The sequence below is a fragment of the Scophthalmus maximus genome, chromosome 17, assembly GCF_022379125.1.
Source record: "Scophthalmus maximus strain ysfricsl-2021 chromosome 17, ASM2237912v1, whole genome shotgun sequence".
In the NCBI taxonomy this organism is placed as follows: Eukaryota; Metazoa; Chordata; class Actinopteri; order Pleuronectiformes; family Scophthalmidae; genus Scophthalmus; species Scophthalmus maximus.
The window spans coordinates 7,252,799-7,273,262 of NC_061531.1; the positions used below are offsets into that span (position 1 = coordinate 7,252,799).

Consider the following 20,464-nt stretch of genomic DNA (forward strand, 5'->3'; position numbering starts at 1 on the left):
TACCATTTTAGACAATTAAGTCGCCCCGCGGAAATGAATGGTCGTCATGGAAAGAACAAAATAATAGGTGGAGCAGGGCTTTTCTCTGAAGGATCTCTTAAGTCCCTTGAGAGAAAGCCCCTTACCAAAGACAAAATAAGTGACATGTCCGGCATTTAAGTACCAAGTCAGGTCAAAATTGTATCTTAATTTGAGAAGAGAGCTCGAAAAGTCAGCAAATGTATATTCTAATCAGCATATTCATCACGTCTTGACAGAGTATTTGCATTCTGCCCCTTGTCAGCCATGTCAGGCCTTTATGTTTGCTCCTCTCCAACTCTCTGTGCACACATGTACAGAATTTTAATGCAGCAAAATTCCCAATGAAGCTGTTCTTGTGTATATATTTTCTGTTTCTGTCAGACAATAGAATAAGTATGATATACTTCTTGCTATGCTGTCCACATAATGGACAAAATCAACTTGCAAATAAGACATAGGGCTGTTCTGTGCTTTTGGCTATATTAAGTTAAGTTACACAGTAAGCTCATTCATGTCAAATTAATGTGAAGCATAATGAGATGTGCCTGTAGGGGATAAGCCCAATCTCACATTTATAGGCCAATACTGGCAATTACCATCTAGAGAATGTAGCTAAGGTTAACTCAAAAAGTCCATTGATTTGTTATTAAGTGCATTTTTTTTAACCTTCAGACCCCTTTTTCACCAAAATGGTCTGAAAAGTCAATAAATATAGGTACCAATTTGGTAACGCTGCCTGTTCCCTGACCCCCTGGTGATGGAATAGAGACCGCTGGCACTAATTGCTTCCAAAAGAACAGCGGCCAAAGAGGAAAGTCCGACACTCCAACACCGGCAAAACAATTTTACCATTCAGTCACGCAGCATTCATCGTACCAATGGTGTAACTTGTTCACTCAGTCAAATCACTTATGCAGGACTCATGCATACTCGTTGGAGGCTTCGCTGCTTGTTGATTTTGAGCATCAAATATTGAAGAGACAGCTGTCTCATTAGCACGACAGCCGATGATGTTGTGAGTTTGTGTGATTATTGGTGTATTCCTATTGAGTTTTTAAGGGAGCACCCGTAGCCATAGTGTACATTGAAACAACTCAGAGTTAAAATAGGTTACTCTTTGGTCAGTCTTTATTTTTGTGTATTTGTACTTTACTCCCACGGTGAATAAAGTGGCCATATTTATAACTAGTCTGATCTGTATAACAGCAACAATTAGAGTTATCTTACGAAATTTGTGGTACTGTGGTTTCTTGAACAGGACGGCCTGGGATGGAGTCAAATATCCTGACCTGAAATATTGTTTCAATCCGCTCCTGACCTGGGGAAAGTAATTCATCTCATCTAGATTACGGTAACATGTATCCTCTTTTATCTTTGTTCCCAAATGCAGCTTTGCAGCTTTAAATTGAACTAGAAGATTATTGTATGAAAATCTCTTTTTATCTTTTGGACAATATTGTATAATTCATTTTATTTTGTTGGTTATTTAAAGCAAACTTGGAGTGTCGAGAATGAACTATGTCAACAACTATAACATGAATTTCCATGAAAATTAGTACAGATATTCAATCTTTCCTACTGATTTTGGTTATCCCTTGGGTTTTAGATTAGATGGATCGTTATGAAATTGGCCATAGATCTTCTGGCTCCCAAAAGTATATACTCAGTAGAGTTGGAGATCCCAGAATTTGGTCTAGTGTAAGCAGCAGGTTCTCCCTATTCATTGAAACATTTGTATCATCTTTAGAAGAGATCGGCCAAAGAATTTGTACAGACATTCATGGTCCTCATATGATGATTCCTACTGAATTTGGCAAAGCCCTGACATTTCTTCATTTGACATTCATAAAAATACCTCACCAACTAATTATACTTGGATTACAATAATTAGTAGTATCATTAGATAATGCTTTCTCTCCATCTATCCTATGCTGCTCTTTCTGTCTCCATTTTCCTATTCTAATTTATTGTCAAATTAGAGTCGAATCCTTCCAATTACCGTTATCTGTCTTTACCACCTGAGAAGGTATCTGAAGTTCCCCCTCCTCCTCCCGTTCTCACCTCCATCTCACTGTCCTGTTCATCACCTCCCTGCCCTTCAACTCTAATACGCCAGCCACCCGACCCCCAAACAAATGTCACTTTCTAATTGAGCAGCATTGGCGAAGTAGGCGCCCGTCGCCGTTTGGACAGCTGTTAATCTTGGAGGGTTGACGGTGGCAGCGAGATTGTGCCAGTGACGGTGGCAGGCAGAGGGATGACGATCAGGAAACAGCACTGGGAATGACGCAATGAGGGAGAAACAGTTAGAAAGGAAAGAAACGAATTACGGTCTGGTGCAAAATCACCCAGTCTGGGGCCACACATCTGTTTGTCTATTGTGACGTTATTTCGTGCCAATGACAAACTGGATTCACAAATTACAAGGCACTGTATGTCTCTGTGCATCACTCACCGTCTCTGCATTATTGAGTGGTATATGAACCGTGTGATATAGATAATGTTAATGTACAAGTGCACACCCTGCAGTTTCACTCAAGTCTCCGCTCTGAAAGCCTCAGCATCACCCGCACATGAATGTAATGAGTTTCCCCCTTCTCATCTCTCTCTTTTCTTCACACACACACACACACACACACACACACACACACACACACACACACACACACACACACCATGAAGCACACACAGACACCCGGCGCTTGGGGAACCAATCACCATCCCCTGTTTTCCGGTCCTGTTTGTGAATGGGATTTTTACGGAAGAGGAGGAGGCAGGCAGCGCTGCGATTGTAGACATGCAGCTGCCACAGTGGGGAAACATACGCATCCCACTCTCATTTTATTCCCTCTCTCATTTTATTTCCCTCCTTCACTTGGAATGTCTCTGTCACTCTCTGTCAGCTCTTAGTTCATATTTAATGTTTCTCTTTCAATCTTCTTGAACTCTGTCGGTCTCTTTTTTTGTCTGTTCTGTTCCAGTTCATTTTGACTGCTGCATCACAATCTTTTTCCATTCTTTCCTGTCACTTTTTCCCCGACACCATCATCATCATCATCATCATCATCATCATCATCAGCAGCAGCATCATCATCATCATCTTTTACGGTTCGCCTCGTATTCATTCTTCTCGTTACTGTCATGTCACTTTCCCATTCGCTGCAGGACCGCTGCCTTTCTTCACTAACAGTGGTAATGTGAATGACCAACACACACAGAGATGCACACACACACACACACACACACACACACACACACACAGAATCAGACACCTACCTTCCGCTGACAGAGTCTTCGTCCCGAGTGCTTCTGGATCCTCACTGGTTGAAGGAAGAGCGGCGAGCCGGTGAGCTCCTGGCAGCTGAAGAGAAGTGAAGGACAGACAGCGAGGGAAGAGACAGGAAGAGAGAGGAAGAGATAAGAGACAAGAGACAGTGGAGAGAGTGAGAGGTTTCGAAGAGAGAGGGGAAAAATATAAAGTGGACGAAAGCAGGCGGGCTTGTGTGATCCAAGAGGAGGAGGAGGAGGAGGAGGAGGAGGAGGAGGAGGAGGGTGCTCAGGCTGGCTGGAGGTGAGATGAAGGGGAGAAAGAGAGAGGGAGGGAGAGATAAAGGGAGAGGGAGGGAGAGGGAGGGAGAGAGCGAGGGTGCGCTGGATTGGGATAGGAGGGGATTGTATGATGTTTGAGAGGAGGAGGAGGAGGAGGGATTGCAGGGAGTGGAGGGAGAGGAAAGTTGGAGAGAGGGGGAGGGATGAAGAAGTAGGCTGCAAAGACAGAGAAGAAGAAAGGAAAAGGTGGTTAGAGGTGATGGAAAGAGAACGGGTTAGGGTTAGGCAAACAAAAAAGAGTGAGAAAGGCAAAGGGCTCGAGAGGTGGAGAGCATGATAGAAAACCCTGAGACAAGTATGTTCATGCTTTGCACTGGAGGGCTTTGATTTGATGGGGAAAAAAATAAAAGACTCCATCAGATCTCAGAACAGTTGTAACCCAAAGAAATACAGGTACAACTCATGTCAAGCTGTCCCACGCGGGCGGTCCCTGGATGGAATCAATTCCAGAATGGTGAAAAATGCCGTTCCGTCCATCAAACCACACTGTAATCCAATCCAGCTCAGATACTGCAATCGAGTTTAGAGCGATAACTTACGGGAGGTGACAGGCGGGTCTGAGAGGGAGAGTGGCAAGAGGAAAAGAGGAGAGAGGAGCTGACTGTGGTTTGTGAGATGCCGCCGACAAAAAAAAAGAAAGGAAAATCAAGACAAAAGATTGTGCGATAATGACAGAGGGTCATTCAGTCGAGGAAGAGGAGCAGACCGACCTCAGGCGCGATGCACTCAGGGATGAAAGGGTGGTGAAGAAGAGAGGCGGACGGAGGGCCAAGGAAGAAAAGCCAAGGCCGAATGGACGACGATGATATTGTGAAAATCCCCTGATCTGTCATGTGCCGTTCAGAAGGTGTGGGGTGGGTGAGAGTTCACATGTGACGTGTGCGGTGTCCCTGAATGCACGGGACCTAAAAAAAACACCTTACAGTCATGGTCGGTTAGGAAACAACAGACTCCCCGGGCCCAGACGAAGCCCCCACCTCTCCCACTCGGGAGCAGGACGCGGACTGAGGGACTCAAAATGTTGGCTGCGTCTTCTCTTTGGGGTCATTTTGGTGTTGTTTTGCTTGTTTTGTCTCTATTTGAAGTAGTTTTCTGTCTTTCTGTTACTTTCTGTATTTGAACGAGCAGCAACATTGTAGATATTTTCTCCTGCCCGTCAGACCTTATGTAAGTTAACACTTTACTTGTTTCCTTTTAAAGGCTCAAGTGTTAACTGACTTTTTAACAGGAAATACTTCTGGGCGAAGCAGCAACGTCAGTGCACCCGTCCATTCGGCGAGGAGCCTTGTGACAGGGACCCACACCTTCGCCGGTCGACCTCAACGCCGTAGTGGTTTCTTCTTTGCAGTTTCTGTGTTTTCCTATTTGTCCTTGTGATTTGCACTCGAGGGCCACCGTACAGAGGCCTTCGACGACACTATCTCCCCGATTAGTCCAAAAACTCTGTGAAGACTGTACATCACATATCATTCGGTTAAATCTGTAATACAGTAAATGATTATTCTTCATCCACTAATCTCTGGAGATTGAAATGCCAACAGTCACTTCAAAGAGAGGCTCATTCTACGTATGCCCGGTCAGGCCCATTCGGTATCCAGCTATGAAAAGAGTGTGAGAGAAAATCCCGTAAGATGCTGGAATGTGTTCAGTTCCCAGGTTGTGTATCATGGTTTGGCGTGTGTGCGTGACCCCTGACTGTTTGCCTCTGCGGGCACCGTAAATGAAGCCCTGGCTGAAAATGTGCAGAGGGCGGTAAAGTACCTTCCGCACGCGGCTTTGAAACCAGGCATCGAGCTTTGTAGGACCTGAGGGTCAGAAAAGGGCCTGCGGTAATGCAGTTGTGATGCATCTGGAAATCTCCTCTCGTCTTCAGAGCCAGAGGTTTGGATTGGCTGTGGTAGAGTGCAGAGCAGACGAGGAGCCCATTTTATGTCGAGCAAGGACACTTCAGCAGAATGGATGCTTGCCAATGCAGAGCTTAATCCCTCTGTCCTCTTGTCTCCCTTTCAGAAAGGGAAAGAGAAAAAACAGCTTCACTCAGCTATTCAAACACTTTACAAACAGTGGCAGCCCCCTTTCATACGGAAAAAGAAATACAGAGCTGGAAAATTAAAAAAAAATCTTAAATGCCCCAAGGCACGTCTGCAATGTGTTGTTTTCCACACACTAATGTGCTGCACCGAGGGATCCCCCCCCCCCCACCCGTCCAAGACTCTCAGGAAAATCACTCAGAGTGTGCGTATTTTGTGTGCATGCATGGATTTGTCTGTTTGCAAAATGAACGGCGAGCAGGGCAGTGAGAGGGCGAGGAATCAACGTCACATGCTGCTGCATTTCTTCTGGACTCCAGAGCTGCAGCTCGTAACACAGCAGACCAGTCTGTGGCTGCCCGGTCCTGCACCGGCACACTACTGGCTGTAAAAGAGCATCATCACTCCCAGGATGTTGCATGCATTAGTTGAAGGAATTGTTTTGAGGGCTTGCTCCGCCGCCGGCACGACCAAACATGATTTCTAGTCTCACTTTTGATTTTGTTGTTCTCAAGTGATATCGGGAAATGGAGCAGTAATGGAATGGTATGTTGCTGTGAGAGTAATAACGCTGTGTGTGTGTGTGTGTGTGTGTGTGTGTGTGTGTGTCCTGTGTCTGATACAGCATGCACAAAAGGAATGAGACAGGATAAGGAGAGACAGACGCGTCTCCTCTAGCTGTTTATCAGCCCACAGCACTCTGCCCAGATTAAACCACCACTACTTTATAATTACTGTAGTGTGTTCTTGTTGCATCTGGTATGCCTCTCTTAATAAAGGGACCAGTAATTGACTCTCTCCCGTTTTCCTGCTCGAAGCCCACCATCCCCAGCCCTACAACCCCCCCCCCCCCCCCCCCCCCCCCCCCCCCCTAGTCTCACACACTCGCTATTGATCTCATTAATTTACATTACATTCTCATTAGCCTCCAAGAGTGTTCCATTGTAATACAGCAGGGCGATGGCTGTGCAATGGTGAAAGCAGCACTATTAGTCAACAACAACTAGGCCCAATCATTCAGTTCATGCTGTGTGTAAAGACCATTAGCACAGATTGTTTATAAAATTAAAAAGAATCTTATTGTTTTAATTGGCCAATTCATTTTTTTTTACTATCAAGAAACCCAGCTGGGCGGTGGTTTGTTGAACCTGTGAATAAAATTGCCAGCCAAAACAATAATTTCGGATGCAGGGTACAATCTTTTCTCGTCGCTCGTCCTGTCTGTGGAAATCAAACTGCCGGCTTTCAATTACATTTCTTGTTTCTGCTGCGAGAGCGGCGGGTCTTCATAAATGAGATTCCTCTCACCGAGGGGAGATGCAGAATTCCACCCTAAACAGAATTTTGCAACAAACAGCACATAATGCTGTGCTCTCTCAGTGTGTGTGTGTGTGTGTGTGTGTGTGTAAATTGGTCTCAGTCAGCTGTCCCACGTGTGTCCATGCAGAATTGCCAAAAAGTGAATTTGTTTTTGTAAAAATCAAACTAAAATTTGGAATGACCACATGTTCACTGTTAAAGCTGCACGAGAAAAATGTATAGGAGCACACGATTCTTAGGCTACATCCATACATCTGCGTTTTCATTTTAAATACAGCATCTCCATCTGTTGAAGAGTTTTACATACGTATCAGAAGTAATCTCTGTCCATACTAAGGGCAGGGTCAAACATGTGTGAATGTAACAGGGGCGAACCTCTATCTTTATCACAAACTTGGCAGCAGAGGAGTACTGACTCCTTCTGAATGGAGAATCTCAAATTACTAATTGAAATTTAAAAGGCAGACAAACTGTTACCACAGTAGGAAAATGATTTTTTTAAAGAATTGGATTTCTCCAATTTGCTGTAAAAGACTGTGATGTGGAGAAAAAGATTCTGCTTAACAAACCTTAGTGTCATGTACATTTGCCAGCAACGTGGAACAGGATGCACAGTGGCACAGCAGTTACTGGTGAAAAGGAAAGAAAAGTTTCCTGCTGCCTCTCACTTAACAGAATTTAATTCGAGGAAAACACGCCTGCTACGATTGTTAGTAGCCACAGTTATTGTGGATTTACATGCCGCCATCAGCTGCACATGCAGGAGTTAAAATACACAAACAGAAGAAGTCGGATTAATCAGAATGTGTTTTCTTGCTGAAACACTTTGTGGTTGTTGTGAAAGGGAGAGATAACAACATGCAAATAGGAACCAATGAAAAAAAAACCTGAGTCCCAAAAAAATACAGAATTTTTTTACAACCCATTTCACCAACTGCACCAAACAGCAGTTCTAGTTTGTGGCCACTAGGTGGCACGATTGAGGTTGAATGTCAAGTGACATTAATGTAATGTTTTGCAATTGTACTGTTATCTCATTGTGTGATATTGACACGAATCCCATGAATGAGTGAATGACCTGAACCCTTAGAAACCCTTAGCTCTCGTTCTGTCATTTTGGAGCCACACATCGAACGATTCACTCAGCCTTCCTTTGTGAAATAAGGAAACATAAATATGAGCTTGCGTCGACGTTTGACACAAACAAACCTCAAGCAGCTGATTTGTAGATATCAGCAAGTTGACTGGCGAGTTCCTTAATATTTCTGAGAAACACAGAAATTTTTCTTCTTCTTTTTCTTCCTCTGAAAGCCTCTTTAGTGACAGAAGCTGGTTGAGAGTCGCCAACCTTGTCCAGACTCCGGCCAAACCCACTTGTGAATTGCTCACCCTGACAACTTGTTTGGGTTTGTACTGCAACTAAAAGTGTGACAAACGCTCCACACGAATGAGAGAGAATCGTGTTGAGCTCCTTGTGCGCGTGGCATCGAAGAATCGGTTTCCATTTAGGTTTTCAATGAACGGATCGATTACAACTCCATCTTCACAGTTTTCATATGACCGTCAAAGTCTTGAGGTCTAAATTTGAAATATTGCAAATTTCAATTGCATGGGTGAAAGCATAACCAAAATGGCACTTCATTGTGCCTTCCTTCAGTATCAACGATGCGTGACTGAAGCTTTAAAATGATTCTGTAACAGTCAGTCAGAGGGCTACAGGGAAGGGGAAAAGAAAGGATTATCTCTGTGGTAACATCATTGAGGTATTTTTAATATCCGTTGCTGTGCATCATTTCCTACCTGGCCTTAAAATGTCCTTTACATTTTCCTTCTGGCTCCCCCCCCCCGTGACTCAAGGGCATCAGGCCTGAGGCTCATGATCCGAGACAAGTAAACTGTTGGAGCTGCCAGATAACATGAAGACTTTAAAGTCCTATTGAAATGACTCGTGTGACTTTAGCAGGAGTGCAATGCATTTTGGGCCGCGGCTTAAATTCCACGTGGCAGGGCAGAGAGGGAACTGGAAAAAAAGAAAAACACACGTCGTCAAGCCCCAGAGAGTCGCTCACTTTGTTACGACGAGAGCTGAAAATCACTAATCGGCAATAGAAAAGTGTGAATCACAATTACGGAATCAAATTCTCACTCATAGGAAGTATTTTCTTCAAAATGAACTGAACCTATCACCAGTAAAAGTGAACACATGAAGAGAATATAGTGATCTTCAGAGAGTTATATTGTTATGCTTCATGTTATCATGCTGCATTCACATGTGAGAGCGTCATTACAATGTTGCTGCGCATAATACGTTTGAACCTAAGGGACAGTTTGAAGCAAACTGACCATGAGAACTCTGTTCTGCATTCACTTTTACGTTTTCTGTCCCGTTTGTTTTTTATTATTCATGTGTTTCCCCTTTCTTTGCTATAAATAGTTACGGCAAGTATTTCAAAAATACACTGTACATTGGATCCCGAGGGACAAAACTGTTTTCTGGGCTACTGCGTCGGGCTAATCCTACACATCGATTTTCCTTTTTTTCTTCTTTCTCCGTCTTCTAGTAGGACCCTTTGAATCTCTGGCCCTCCACCATTACTTAAGTTTTTCAATCAATTTGAGCGTGAAAAGATTGCTACTATTCATAGCATGTCGGAGCCTGCAAATGATAAACGGCCGATCAGGCAGTAAAGCTGAAATGACACCCAAGTGTCACTGTGGACAGAAAGAGGAAACTGAGCTTGTCACGGAGGAAACTCCCGCAGACTTCTCGTCAGTGTTCAGGAGGAGCTGGCTGCCAAGGAGGAAGCATCGAGCGCAGGCAGACACGCCGATGGACAAAGGAAAAGCACTGCTCGTCGTATAAAAGTGGGTAAGTGGGAGATTTACTTTGACCTTTTCAGTCTTTAAACTATACGTATCAAAAGTAGAAGTACACACTCATAGAGAGAATACAGTGATCTTTAGAGTCTTATACTATTATACTTCATGTCATCATGATCCTTTGAGTGAGCATCACTATAATGTGACAGCCGCTTAAGGTGGAGCTCATTTTTCACTATTTTACTCTGCGTTTTACTAGTTTCGTCTTTAACAAACTGTCATGTTACTGGAGCTGATCATATGTCCTGTTTGAAACAAATCTATGACGCTATAGTTGTCAGATAAATGCAGCGGAGTGAAGTCATGAAGTTACATGAAGTTTAAAGATACCCAAGTTAAAAACTACTCCAATTCTGCTTCAAAGGTAAAGTATGTGTGACTTTCTTTTCTTCAACTTTTAAGTCAAAGACTTGTTGATTGGTCTTTCTTGTTGGGCTGATGAAATCAGATCTGACTCAGACGTGACGTGAATTACTGTGTATTTTCTAAATAGGACAAGTAGCAACACTTCCCCGGAAGGATTAGTAAGCCAGTGTAAAAGTAATGGACACCCGCTAATGCACTTTCATAAAGCGGTGGCGTCTCCGCGTCTTCTCGGATGCACACCGTCGTTCATCCTCCACGTGCACGTTTTCCATATGTGTGCTTGTATTTGGGATGAGTCTCCGTTTGACTTCGGCTCTATGCGGCTGTGCCATTGACAATCCCGCTGCACCTCAGACCATAACAGGCCCAGAAGCTCATTTGGTTTCCCACATTCTCCTGATGGGGGTTTCACCAAACCTGTGTAATCACTGTTTCACAGCAGCTCCGTCCGTTATGCTCGAGTGATCCCCAAAACCCCCTCTCTGAGTCAGTTCTCTGAGACGATCTTTACTTGATCTTTTATTTTGTTCCTTTTTTTTGTTGGTCTTCACACAATCTTTCTCCTTTATTCAAATACATTTGAAGGCATGTCAGGGAATTTTACTTCTATTTCAAAAATCGATCTAATGTCTTGAATTATCTTTGAAAGAGAATGTTTTTTTGTGAAGGAAAAACATACATGAGAAGGGATTGCAGGGAAAACAAATAAGGGACTTAAAATATCATTGAAAGAAAGTGTGATATTTAAGATTTAATGTTCAGTCTGTAGATCTCATCTATTTCCTTCAGAGTTTTTGACATTTTGAGAGTTACTTTTATATAAATACTATTTTTTAATTGTGATGAACAGACTGAATTTCAGGATGGATCAACATTCAGATATTACTCATTGGTGTTATACACGTGGCTCACTGACGGATGGTTTTGGGTGCAGATAATCAAATTTAAATATGATTTAAGTATAATATATGAAATAACAAAATCATCCAAAATTAGATCATATTGTCATGGACACAGAATTTGCATTTCACCTTTGCACAGAAATTGGGTTTAAAATAGTATATCCACGTCAATCAAAAGATGACATTTTATAATCATAAACTGGACAAACTGGAGAGAAAAAATAACCTTTTTCTGAGTTCTGTGTTTGTTTGCATAGATTTCCTCTTTATCAACAGACTTTTGAAACTTGGCCTGACGTGTCTGGAGCACTTTGTTTGGAAACAATTTTCGAAATCCTGTTTTTGTTTTTGTTTGTTTTTGTTTGTTTTAAATGCTGCAGTTTTCAAGAAGTAACTGCATGTATATCTCAAACAACCCATTTTTCAGGTTGGTGTGTTTGATCCCCCGGGACAGCATGTATGTATTTTTATGTATTTTCTCTCTCTCTTATCTGTGCCAATGACATGTGAGAGAGAAAGATAAGACGCAGGCGGATGTGTAGTGACATCCCACAACACTCAAAGCAGAAGTGTCATGACTCATTTCTTCATTATTTCTAGTAACTCACTCTCTCTCTCTCTCTCTCTCTCTCTCTCTCTCTCTCTCTCTCTCTCTTTCTCTTTCTCTCTCTCTCTCTCTCTCTCTCTCTCTCTTTCTCTCTCTCTCTCTCTCTCTCTCTCTCTCTCTCTCTCTTTCTCTCTCTCTCTCTCTCTTTCTCTCTCTCTTTCTCTCTCTCTCTTTCTCTCTCTCTCTCTCTCTCTCTCTCTCTTACTTTATGTCTACATGACCTCCCTTTTGTCCCCAGATTTCGGGTTGATATGAATGCACACACTTGCCTCCTCCTGAGACCAATTTGGAAAAGAACAGGCTCCTAGACCTCTCTGTCCCCAGGAATGATGCCTCTCTTCTGGGTTGGGCTTTGCTCAACGCTCCTTACTCTGGCTCTCTCCTCTGGTCGAGATCATTGTAGCGTCCGTGAGAGCTTCAGCTCACAGAACGGTGTGTATTGAAAGTATTTCATTGCAGATTGTTTTGTTTTTTTAACTGTAATAGCAAAGAGTTGGAATATTCCAGATTATGCACCCATAGACTGTATATAAATATAGACCTATAGACACTGAGTGCGCAAAGTGAGGCAAATGTGGAAGTGTCTGAAACCTGTGTTCTCTCGAATGACCAGCAGAGGGCGACTCCACCTGTTTGCGAAAATAATTCAGTTGCAGAAAGTCCGGAAATTACTCTTACTTCACTTGATTCATAAATTTAGCAAACATTTTCCTGAGGAGTTTGTGGTCTCAATAGCTAGATTCAAGTCTGCTTGAATACAGACAAGTGATTGACGGCTAGTACCGTCCAATGTGTGCAGGTCGCAGGTGTAGGTGGACGTGCAGCGTCCTCTGCATATGCTTACTTCTGGTTTCAAAGAAACAAAACAAATCAACAATTCTAGGACATTTGAAACTCAGCACAACACAACATGAGAGCACTTTACCTAGTCAGTCGCTGACCAGTTATCTAAAAATGTCTCCTTGTCTACCCAGAGTCTCCATTGCTGGAATCGTTGCGGTGCTATAATGATTACGCGTCGTACGTCCACTGCACATGGAGGAAACACAAAGAATTCACGTCGCTTTGGTTCAAGACCGAAAACAGCAGGTAAAATCAATAGAGAAGACAAGAAAAGGTGAAATAAAAAGATAATTGTCAATGAACATGACATGAATATGGAATAACACAGCTCTGTGTCGGTGTCCTTGCAGGAATTTGTGTGTGCCGTACGATCCTCCATACCAAGATGAGCACGGGACTGTGCAGTGCAGATACAAAACTCTTGCATTTTCCATTGGCATCAAACACACCGTCTTCTTCCTCAAGAACGCGACCGTCTGCTCATCCGTCGCACCCGAGCCCCTGGATCTCTCTCTGCACTGTGAGTTTGATGCAACACCTGGCAATCACAGGTGTCGCCTGCGCTGTGACACAGTGAATGAGCCATGATGCTGTGTCTGTGTCGCACAGTGAGAGCGCGTGAACCAGCGAACCTGTCCACACACGATCCAGGCGACGGAGGCCGGCGGGTCAGTTGGTCCAGCCCCTACCCCTCCACCTCCTCCCTGGACAAAAATCTCACCTACCAGCTCAGCTACAGACCAGACGACCAAGACAACTGGACCGTAAGCTTCAAAAAACCCCCGTACATTCTGGTAGCCTAATATTTCTGACAATATAAGGTATTACGTTTCAATTGAAACGTCAAAGAAAAGCTGTCATTCTTTAGCTTCTTTGTTCAGTTTTTGTTGTCCTCGTGTTCTGTGTGTAATTACACCGAGGGTAATGTCGAACCTATGCGAGTGCAGACAAACGTGGCCAATAAAAATACAATAATTTTTTGATTCAGATATCTCATTCTGCTTTTAACAGGCACTTGTACAATTGTAGTCCCAGAACATCAACCTGTGTTGAAGCAGCTCGTTGTGTTATGCTGTCTTTAGCCATGATGATGGCAGCAGCAGGAAGCATCGGTGTATAAATCAAATCTAATTTAGTTCCTCTGACAGGAAGAACGGTGCAAGCCCTGAACCCACTTTTGTTCAAACTGGATATTCATGTGATGCGTAAGTGAAGCATGAAAAAAGAGAACAGAAAACAACGCGTCTCACTCTGTCTTAGCCGTGTGACTACGCGATATTCCAAGGTGACGGACTGAGCGTTAACTTGAGTCACACCAGAGCACAAAGAGCCAACATCAGCTGCTTTTAATGCACTTTGTTGTTACCAGCAGTGTAAGTCTCCGTTCATGTTCACATTCTTAATTTTGGCAAATAGAACGCTAACCTCTGCTAAATGTTTGGCTGAAAACAAATGAAGGCACTTGTACAAAGGTATTTGTATTCCAGGCGTTTAGCTTTAGTGTGCTCTATTCATCACCACACACGCTGGAAGACGGAAACAAAAAATGTTTCTAAAACCTTTGATGAGAATAATGTAATGATGCAGGATTCGTGCGCGTCATTCTTCACTCCGTCTGCAGACCGAGGATGTCACAGACACCAGTACGAAACTGGACAGACAGCTGCTGCGTCCGGGTCACGCGTATGAAGCCAGGGTGAGGGCCCGGGCCAGCGTGGGCCAGTGGAGCAGCTGGAGTCCTGTGGTGACCTGGAGGACTCAGGAAGGTGAGTCAGAGGAAAATAACCGAGCATGATTTAAAAGACTACGTGCAAATCATTTCCTGCATGTGCACAAATTGGCTTCAACTGTGACATTTCCAAAAAACCATTTAGCTCGCACTGGATCATTTCGGCAGGTTCCCCCTGTTACAGACACCTCTTATCGCCTTCCCTCACATTTCGGATATTCTCTCTCTCTCTCTCTGGCCATAGACGCTGGGCAGTTTCCCGGGCTGCACTGTGTGCTGGATGGGGAGACGGAGGTGACGTGCAGCTGGGAGGTGAGCAGAGAGCTGGCTCACTTCATCACCTACCAGCTGGCCTGTGGACTCGACCAGACTGCGCCGTAAGTCGAGTGTGACGCTGACAACGCCGGCTGGTTGAGGCCCGATGGGGCACCCGTCCACTCATTGTTCAATTCCCTTTGATCCCTGCCTCCAGGTCTCAGGGATGCTGCGTGAGGCCAACAGTCAGCTCCGGCCGCAGCAGCACAGCGCTGAGGTACAGCTGCTCTCTGACCGTGGCAGACCCTGCCCGCCTGCTGCTGGAGCTCCAACCAACGCGCAGAGCCAAGACTTTTAAGGCCTACCAACACAGTGAGTGGACACGGGACAGAGGGGGGGGGGGGGGGGGGGGGGGGGGGGGTTGAACATGTCCTGCCAAACTGAATAAACACACAAGCTGGAGGAGACAAACTGAGGGGCTGTGATGTGATTGTGTCCCCACCTAGTGTTTGAATGGCACTACTGCATGTCTGTTAAGACAAGATAAGATAAGATAAGCATGACTCAGGATTTTTTTTAAACTAAAATACCATATACCGATCTCTTTCCAAAAGATCCAATTGATCCAAAATAGACATATCTATGAATTGTGACTGAATTTTGACCGTGACTACTATCCCACCCATGCTGGCCACGGTATTTTTTAACTCATCTAGAACCACAGGGTGAATCTTTAAGTATAAACAATGATTTGAAATATTCCATACATAAATGTGATCATGTTATTTTTCATCAGAAATGTAGCCTATCATGTTGTTGTTTTGAAAGTCTGTGTTATATCACTTCCTGATTGTTTTAAAGACATTCACAACCTTTTCTTGCAGTTTATTTCACGACACCTTTTTAAACCACAGAGTTGCTCAAAAAAAAAAAAAAAATTCCTGAAATGGATAAAGTGTTACCAGGCATACTATGGTGTAATATTACCAAGAGTTTGACATTACAAAGTAGAAGTCAGGTACTACCACATGTACTTTTGCTGTTTATCCTCTCTACCATCACTGCCAAGCTCCTGTACGATAAGACACAAAACTCTATACTAATCTGTACACTGTAGAGAATTGTACCATATCTGTTTACATGGATGACTGATCTGATTCATGCTACTATCTAATCTGTGGGTCCACAGTCTGCCCCAACCCGCCACAGCAGGTAAAAGTGAAGGAGAAAGGCAACAACTGGATGGTGGAATGGACTGAACCGAGCAAAGCTTCAATACTGAAACTGTCCTATCAGGTCTGCTATTACAAGACACAGGATCAGGTGAGAACATTCTATCACTTGATTATTATTCTAACTGTAAAGCTGATTGAGTAAAAAAGTAATTTAAAATTGTGCCAATCAACAGATGATAATAATCCAACAGATATAGACAATATGAAAAAATGACTGGCAGTTTATTGTATTTCGCACACACTCATAATAAAAGTGAATTTAGTGAGCGACATATGATATACATGATTGTATGCGCATTACATATACCAGGGATGTTCTACGCTGCTGAACATTTCCGAGGGCTCCACGTACCTGACCATCCAGGGAGCGTCTCTGACCCCGGACCAGCACCACCAGGTCAAAGTCAGGTCACTGGTCGTCCCTGGAGACGGCTCCAGGTATGAGGGAATCCCCTCTGAATGGACGGAACCTGTGGACTGGACCTCGCGCGCAGGTACCACATGTGCACGTGTGACTCTGAGAAACACACGTTTCAATTATATTCCCAGTTCCTTCAGAGGCAAAGAACAAAAACATCACTTCATCTTTTTCTTCTGTTTCCTGTTCCCTCACAGCACCCTGGTCCCTCAGCACCTTGATATATGTTCTCATCAGTGTGCTTGTGGTCACGGTCTTCTTCACACTCTACTGCACCATTCCAGCTTGTCAAAGGTGCTTCACTCATGTGTTCACACTATGTTTGTGCTGCGTCCTTCCTCTCCCCCAATAGAGACCCGTGCTTGAGCACGCGGCCAACACCCAAAAGTTCTGTTGTCCTGGTGTATCTGTCTGCAACTGCCAGACAAATGAAATAGAGCAAATTCATAATACATCTTAAATTGAATGAACTTGAGGCAGTGAGTGTCTGTGAGTGTCGAAATGACAGGTGTGTGTGTGTGTGTGTGTGTGTGTGTGTGTGCGTAAATGTTTATTTTTCTCTTTACGCTATATTTCGAACCAACAGGAGGGTCATGCTGTGGGTGGACTCGGTTCCTTCTCCGGCCAAAAGCAAAATCCTGTGTGAGATCAAGGTGAGAAACGGATAATTCTGCAGTTTACTGGAATTATTTTAGTCAGTAAAATTATTCTGTCGGTGATGTGTGAGTCACTGTGTACTTTTCCTGACCCAGTCCGCCACCAGGGCGACCCTGCAGAGTGAGAACACCTCCATCTGCAAAGTGCTGCACTACAACACCGTATCCACATGGTAACACGTTTCACACTTGACATTACAAATCCCTCTTTCATAGATGAAAACACTGCTGCAACACTCCCAACATTAACATTGATTACTGATTACTGCGTCGCACCGCAAAAACACCTGCTCCCTCTCTCGCTGCAGCTCCTCAGACGCTTGCCTGTGGCCAATCGTGGCCTCAAACAAAAAGCCGGGCGCCGTGTTCCGGAACAGGGATAACTTGCCCGCCCCCGCTGAGAAGGTGACCACCTCTGACACATCCTCCATAAGCTTCAGCGGACCATACATCTTCTGTCAGGTCAGCTGCTCACAGCCACAACCAGGGTCGTTTTTTCAGATGAAATTCTGTCTAATATATATTTTTTAAAAAACAGAGAAGATTGCATCATTTTTCATGATGTCATTATCAAGTTCCCTGCAGATTTCATTCTGTGAACCCAGAGGGCTATTGAATGACCTTATATGAAAAATTCTGTGTGCAATTTCCCAAGTTATGGTCGTTCAAAATATGTTCACAGATATTGGTACTGTGACCTTGACCTCAGAATTGGCTCTAGTTTTTATATCGGTCAAGTGGTTGATCGGTCACCTCATTTTTCTGCAAGAAGATGAGATCATAGGTCAAAACGGATGTGGCATATTCAAGAGGCATTTCAATACGCTTTCCAATGTCACACATTGTGGTTGATGAAGGTTTTTGTACCAGACTATTTGTTGGCCAGCTGCATTGTTGGGAAGTAACTACACCAAGCCAGGAAATAGTCTGGTACATAAACCCAATGAAATGTGATCTAATATGTCACTAAGTAAGCCATACTGTTGCTGATAGGAAGAACTACTGTATACTGTTTACACATAAGCAAATGACCATTGGCAAGTTTTTGATATGAAATGATTATTATTAATATCCAGCCATTAGTATTCATACTGAACAGCACTGTGTCTTTCTCATAGCAATCAGAGCGCAACCACAAGTCCGTGGATGTCGAGCGTGAAGAAAAAGAAGACGAGATCTCCTCAGATGACTCTCTGTCCAGAGTGAAATTCCCCTTTAATGGAGAAGATTATGTGTCTCTACCCAGACGCACTGTGTCCAAGTCCACACAGGACCTTGTGTCTACCGGCGTTGCCAACACAAGCACACACAGCCACCACGGCGTTGAGCAGCACCAGCAGTGTCCAGACAACACGCCGGGGACAGACAAGGCTGACGTCCAGTCAGGCCTCAGCCAGGCCACCACCGGTGACCAACCTCGGGCTTACACCTCCGAACCTTTCACCCCCTGGCCTCAAGGTGGCACCATACAGGCCTCGGGGTACTTCTGCCTCCCGCAGCCCAAATGAGGAGGAGCATATCAGGCAGGACTGATCAGGCTTTCTCTGCAGATATTGCTAATTTGTTTAGCCATGATTTCTTCTTCTTTTTCATAGGCTTTCCATTAAATGTCAAACTACTTATGCTTCCATTTGGGGAAAAATGAATTACCAATAGACTGTATATAAACATGTATTACCTCATGGGCTATTACACATTAGAAAAGATTTTTGAAGAAGAAGAAGAAGAAGAAGAATCTTTTTGCTTGTTTTACTTTGACCTGACATTAGTTTTGGTGTCTGGCCAGTGGAGGGCAGTAGTGAGCTGAGCCTGTGAGTGTAGTGCAAGCAAGGGATGGACTGCAGTATGACAAACAAAATAAAAATGTCTTAACAGAGAAATAATTAAATAAATTCCTCACACGTACTAGGTCATGATAAAATCTTAAATAACAGGAGCACCTTATAATGTCAGATGTCATTTTCATTGAGCCTTTTTTTCACCGAAAGATATGAGAACTCACAGACTTTGTACAACGTTTTTTGCACATGTGAAGCGTTTCATGCAGGAGCTAACCACAGACTGCTACGAACTATTGAATGTCACCTTTTTTTCCATTAGTCTCTTCAGTTTTGCATCTCCGACACTGACGCTGAGATAAGAAGCTCAGTGATGTGACCTGTTTGCTGACTATCATACGTATAAAATGCCATGTTTGCACAAGGAAGTGTGTTCCGACCTTGTTCCTGAATGTATATATGCAGCGCTGTGTGTTTCGACATTGTGATGTGCTGTTATTGCTGTTAAATGTCAAAGTACTGACGCCTGCAGAGATATTTGACTTGAAAGTACCAGGGACTGAAAATATGCTAATATATATATATATAAAATATATGTAATGCCTTCAGGTTGTGTTAGTAACACCCCGATTTGATGTCAGTTATAGATCATAGGTGTGAAGTCTGACTCACTGGACTTACACCGCCATTGGCCACATGTCTCAGCTGTCATTCATTCTTCTTTTGCTAAAAAAAAGAAAAGGTTTTTGTCCACGGGCACAGATTCTGTGTGCCTGGGTATTTGTTGATCTCTTGCATCACTAGCGTGTGTCTGTATTTGTTAACAGATGTAACAGTTTCAGATTAGACATTTCAACATAGCAATTTGGCCTCTATGTTCCTTGGTTATCCCTGTGTCTGCAGGAATGTGGTGGACCATCCATCTCGTCCTCATCCGCACACACACACACACACACACACACACAAACACACAGTGTTATCTAATATAATGCTCTGTTTCTCGGCACATCTGTCTAGCCTGACAGGGATGTACACAGTATTCAGGGTCTGTAAGTTTCCCGAAGCAGGTGTGAATGTAATACACACACACACAGTATGTGGTTTGCAAGTATGCATGAGGCTGCAGTGCAACCTTACTGTAAAATATTCATATTATGAACATATGGTGGTGGAGTGATGTCCTTCTTTTCTTTGCAGAGAGAACACAATGCTGGAATTCCAGGCATGCTCATATTGACTTCCTGTGTTTTTCGGCCCATCGCTAGGTACAGAGCTTCCTGTCCGATGGGGCTGAGGAACTGTTTGACACACACGACTTTTGTCACGATGCCTGTGCAGGCGCTAATGTGCCTGTCTCTTCGGCCTTGATCATGGTGGAAGAAGGGGAGGGGAAGGTGATCTGGTGTGTTTTTCCAGCACTTGGCTGTTTCCAGATGTTCTGCCCCCCCAAAACAGTCACATTCCTCAGTCTCACGACCACCGCCAGAGAGCTGCTGTTCCCCGGAGGAGGGTCGGTGCTTCGGTGGAGAGATTAGGTGAGGGGAGTGACACATTCATATTGATCCTGATCACTGACAGGGATAAAAAAAAAAAAAAGAGGACCAGATATAGGTGTGCGGTGATGGAAACACATCACAGTTGAGTGGTCGTCTGTGTGCACAGCATGTCCCCGTCCTGTGTCGTACATAAAAACAGGGAAATAAAAGCGCTGGAAGGTGTAGGGAGTGCGTGGCGCCGCGCGGATGCTTGTGTAACCTCCTGTTCAAAGGCCTCCTGTTTCCTCACCACTGTACAACAGGGACACCGGGCCAGACC

The 20,464-nt window shown here is 43.9% G+C and overlaps 2 protein-coding genes across 5 annotated transcripts in view; one reads left to right on the forward strand and one right to left on the reverse strand.

The window, feature by feature from the left end:
* The window catches only part of pvalb6 (parvalbumin 6), a 35,207-nt gene extending 31,642 nt beyond the window's left edge, over positions 1 to 3,565 (reverse strand). Inside the window, exon 1 of one of the 2 annotated variants that reach the window (XM_035614890.2) lies at positions 3,298 to 3,565. The gene's annotated coding sequence lies outside the window, so the exon portion shown is untranslated. The remainder of the gene's footprint in view (positions 1 to 3,297) is intronic. The other variant, XM_035614889.2, reaches the window with a different exon arrangement.
* Positions 3,566 to 9,687: 6,122 nt separating this feature from the next.
* csf2rb (colony stimulating factor 2 receptor subunit beta) lies at positions 9,688 to 19,513 on the forward strand. Of its 3 annotated transcripts, none has more exons than XM_035614882.2 (15): positions 9,688 to 9,845; positions 11,974 to 12,167; positions 12,710 to 12,824; positions 12,929 to 13,098; positions 13,188 to 13,342; positions 14,200 to 14,344; positions 14,552 to 14,684; positions 14,780 to 14,934; positions 15,752 to 15,885; positions 16,108 to 16,291; positions 16,413 to 16,509; positions 16,802 to 16,868; positions 16,968 to 17,044; positions 17,180 to 17,333; positions 17,990 to 19,513. In XM_035614882.2, exons 2-15 carry the CDS (start codon positions 12,062 to 12,064, stop codon positions 18,377 to 18,379), a joined length of 2,082 nt encoding a protein of 693 aa, XP_035470775.2. In that variant the 5' UTR covers positions 9,688 to 9,845; positions 11,974 to 12,061; the 3' UTR covers positions 18,380 to 19,513. The 3 variants fall into 3 exon arrangements, with proteins under 3 accessions (XP_035470775.2, XP_035470774.2, XP_035470777.2); XM_035614881.2 differs by having other exon boundaries at positions 9,699 to 9,849; XM_035614884.2 differs by having other exon boundaries at positions 9,699 to 9,849; positions 17,180 to 17,276.
* Positions 19,514 to 20,464: the final 951 nt, after the last annotated feature.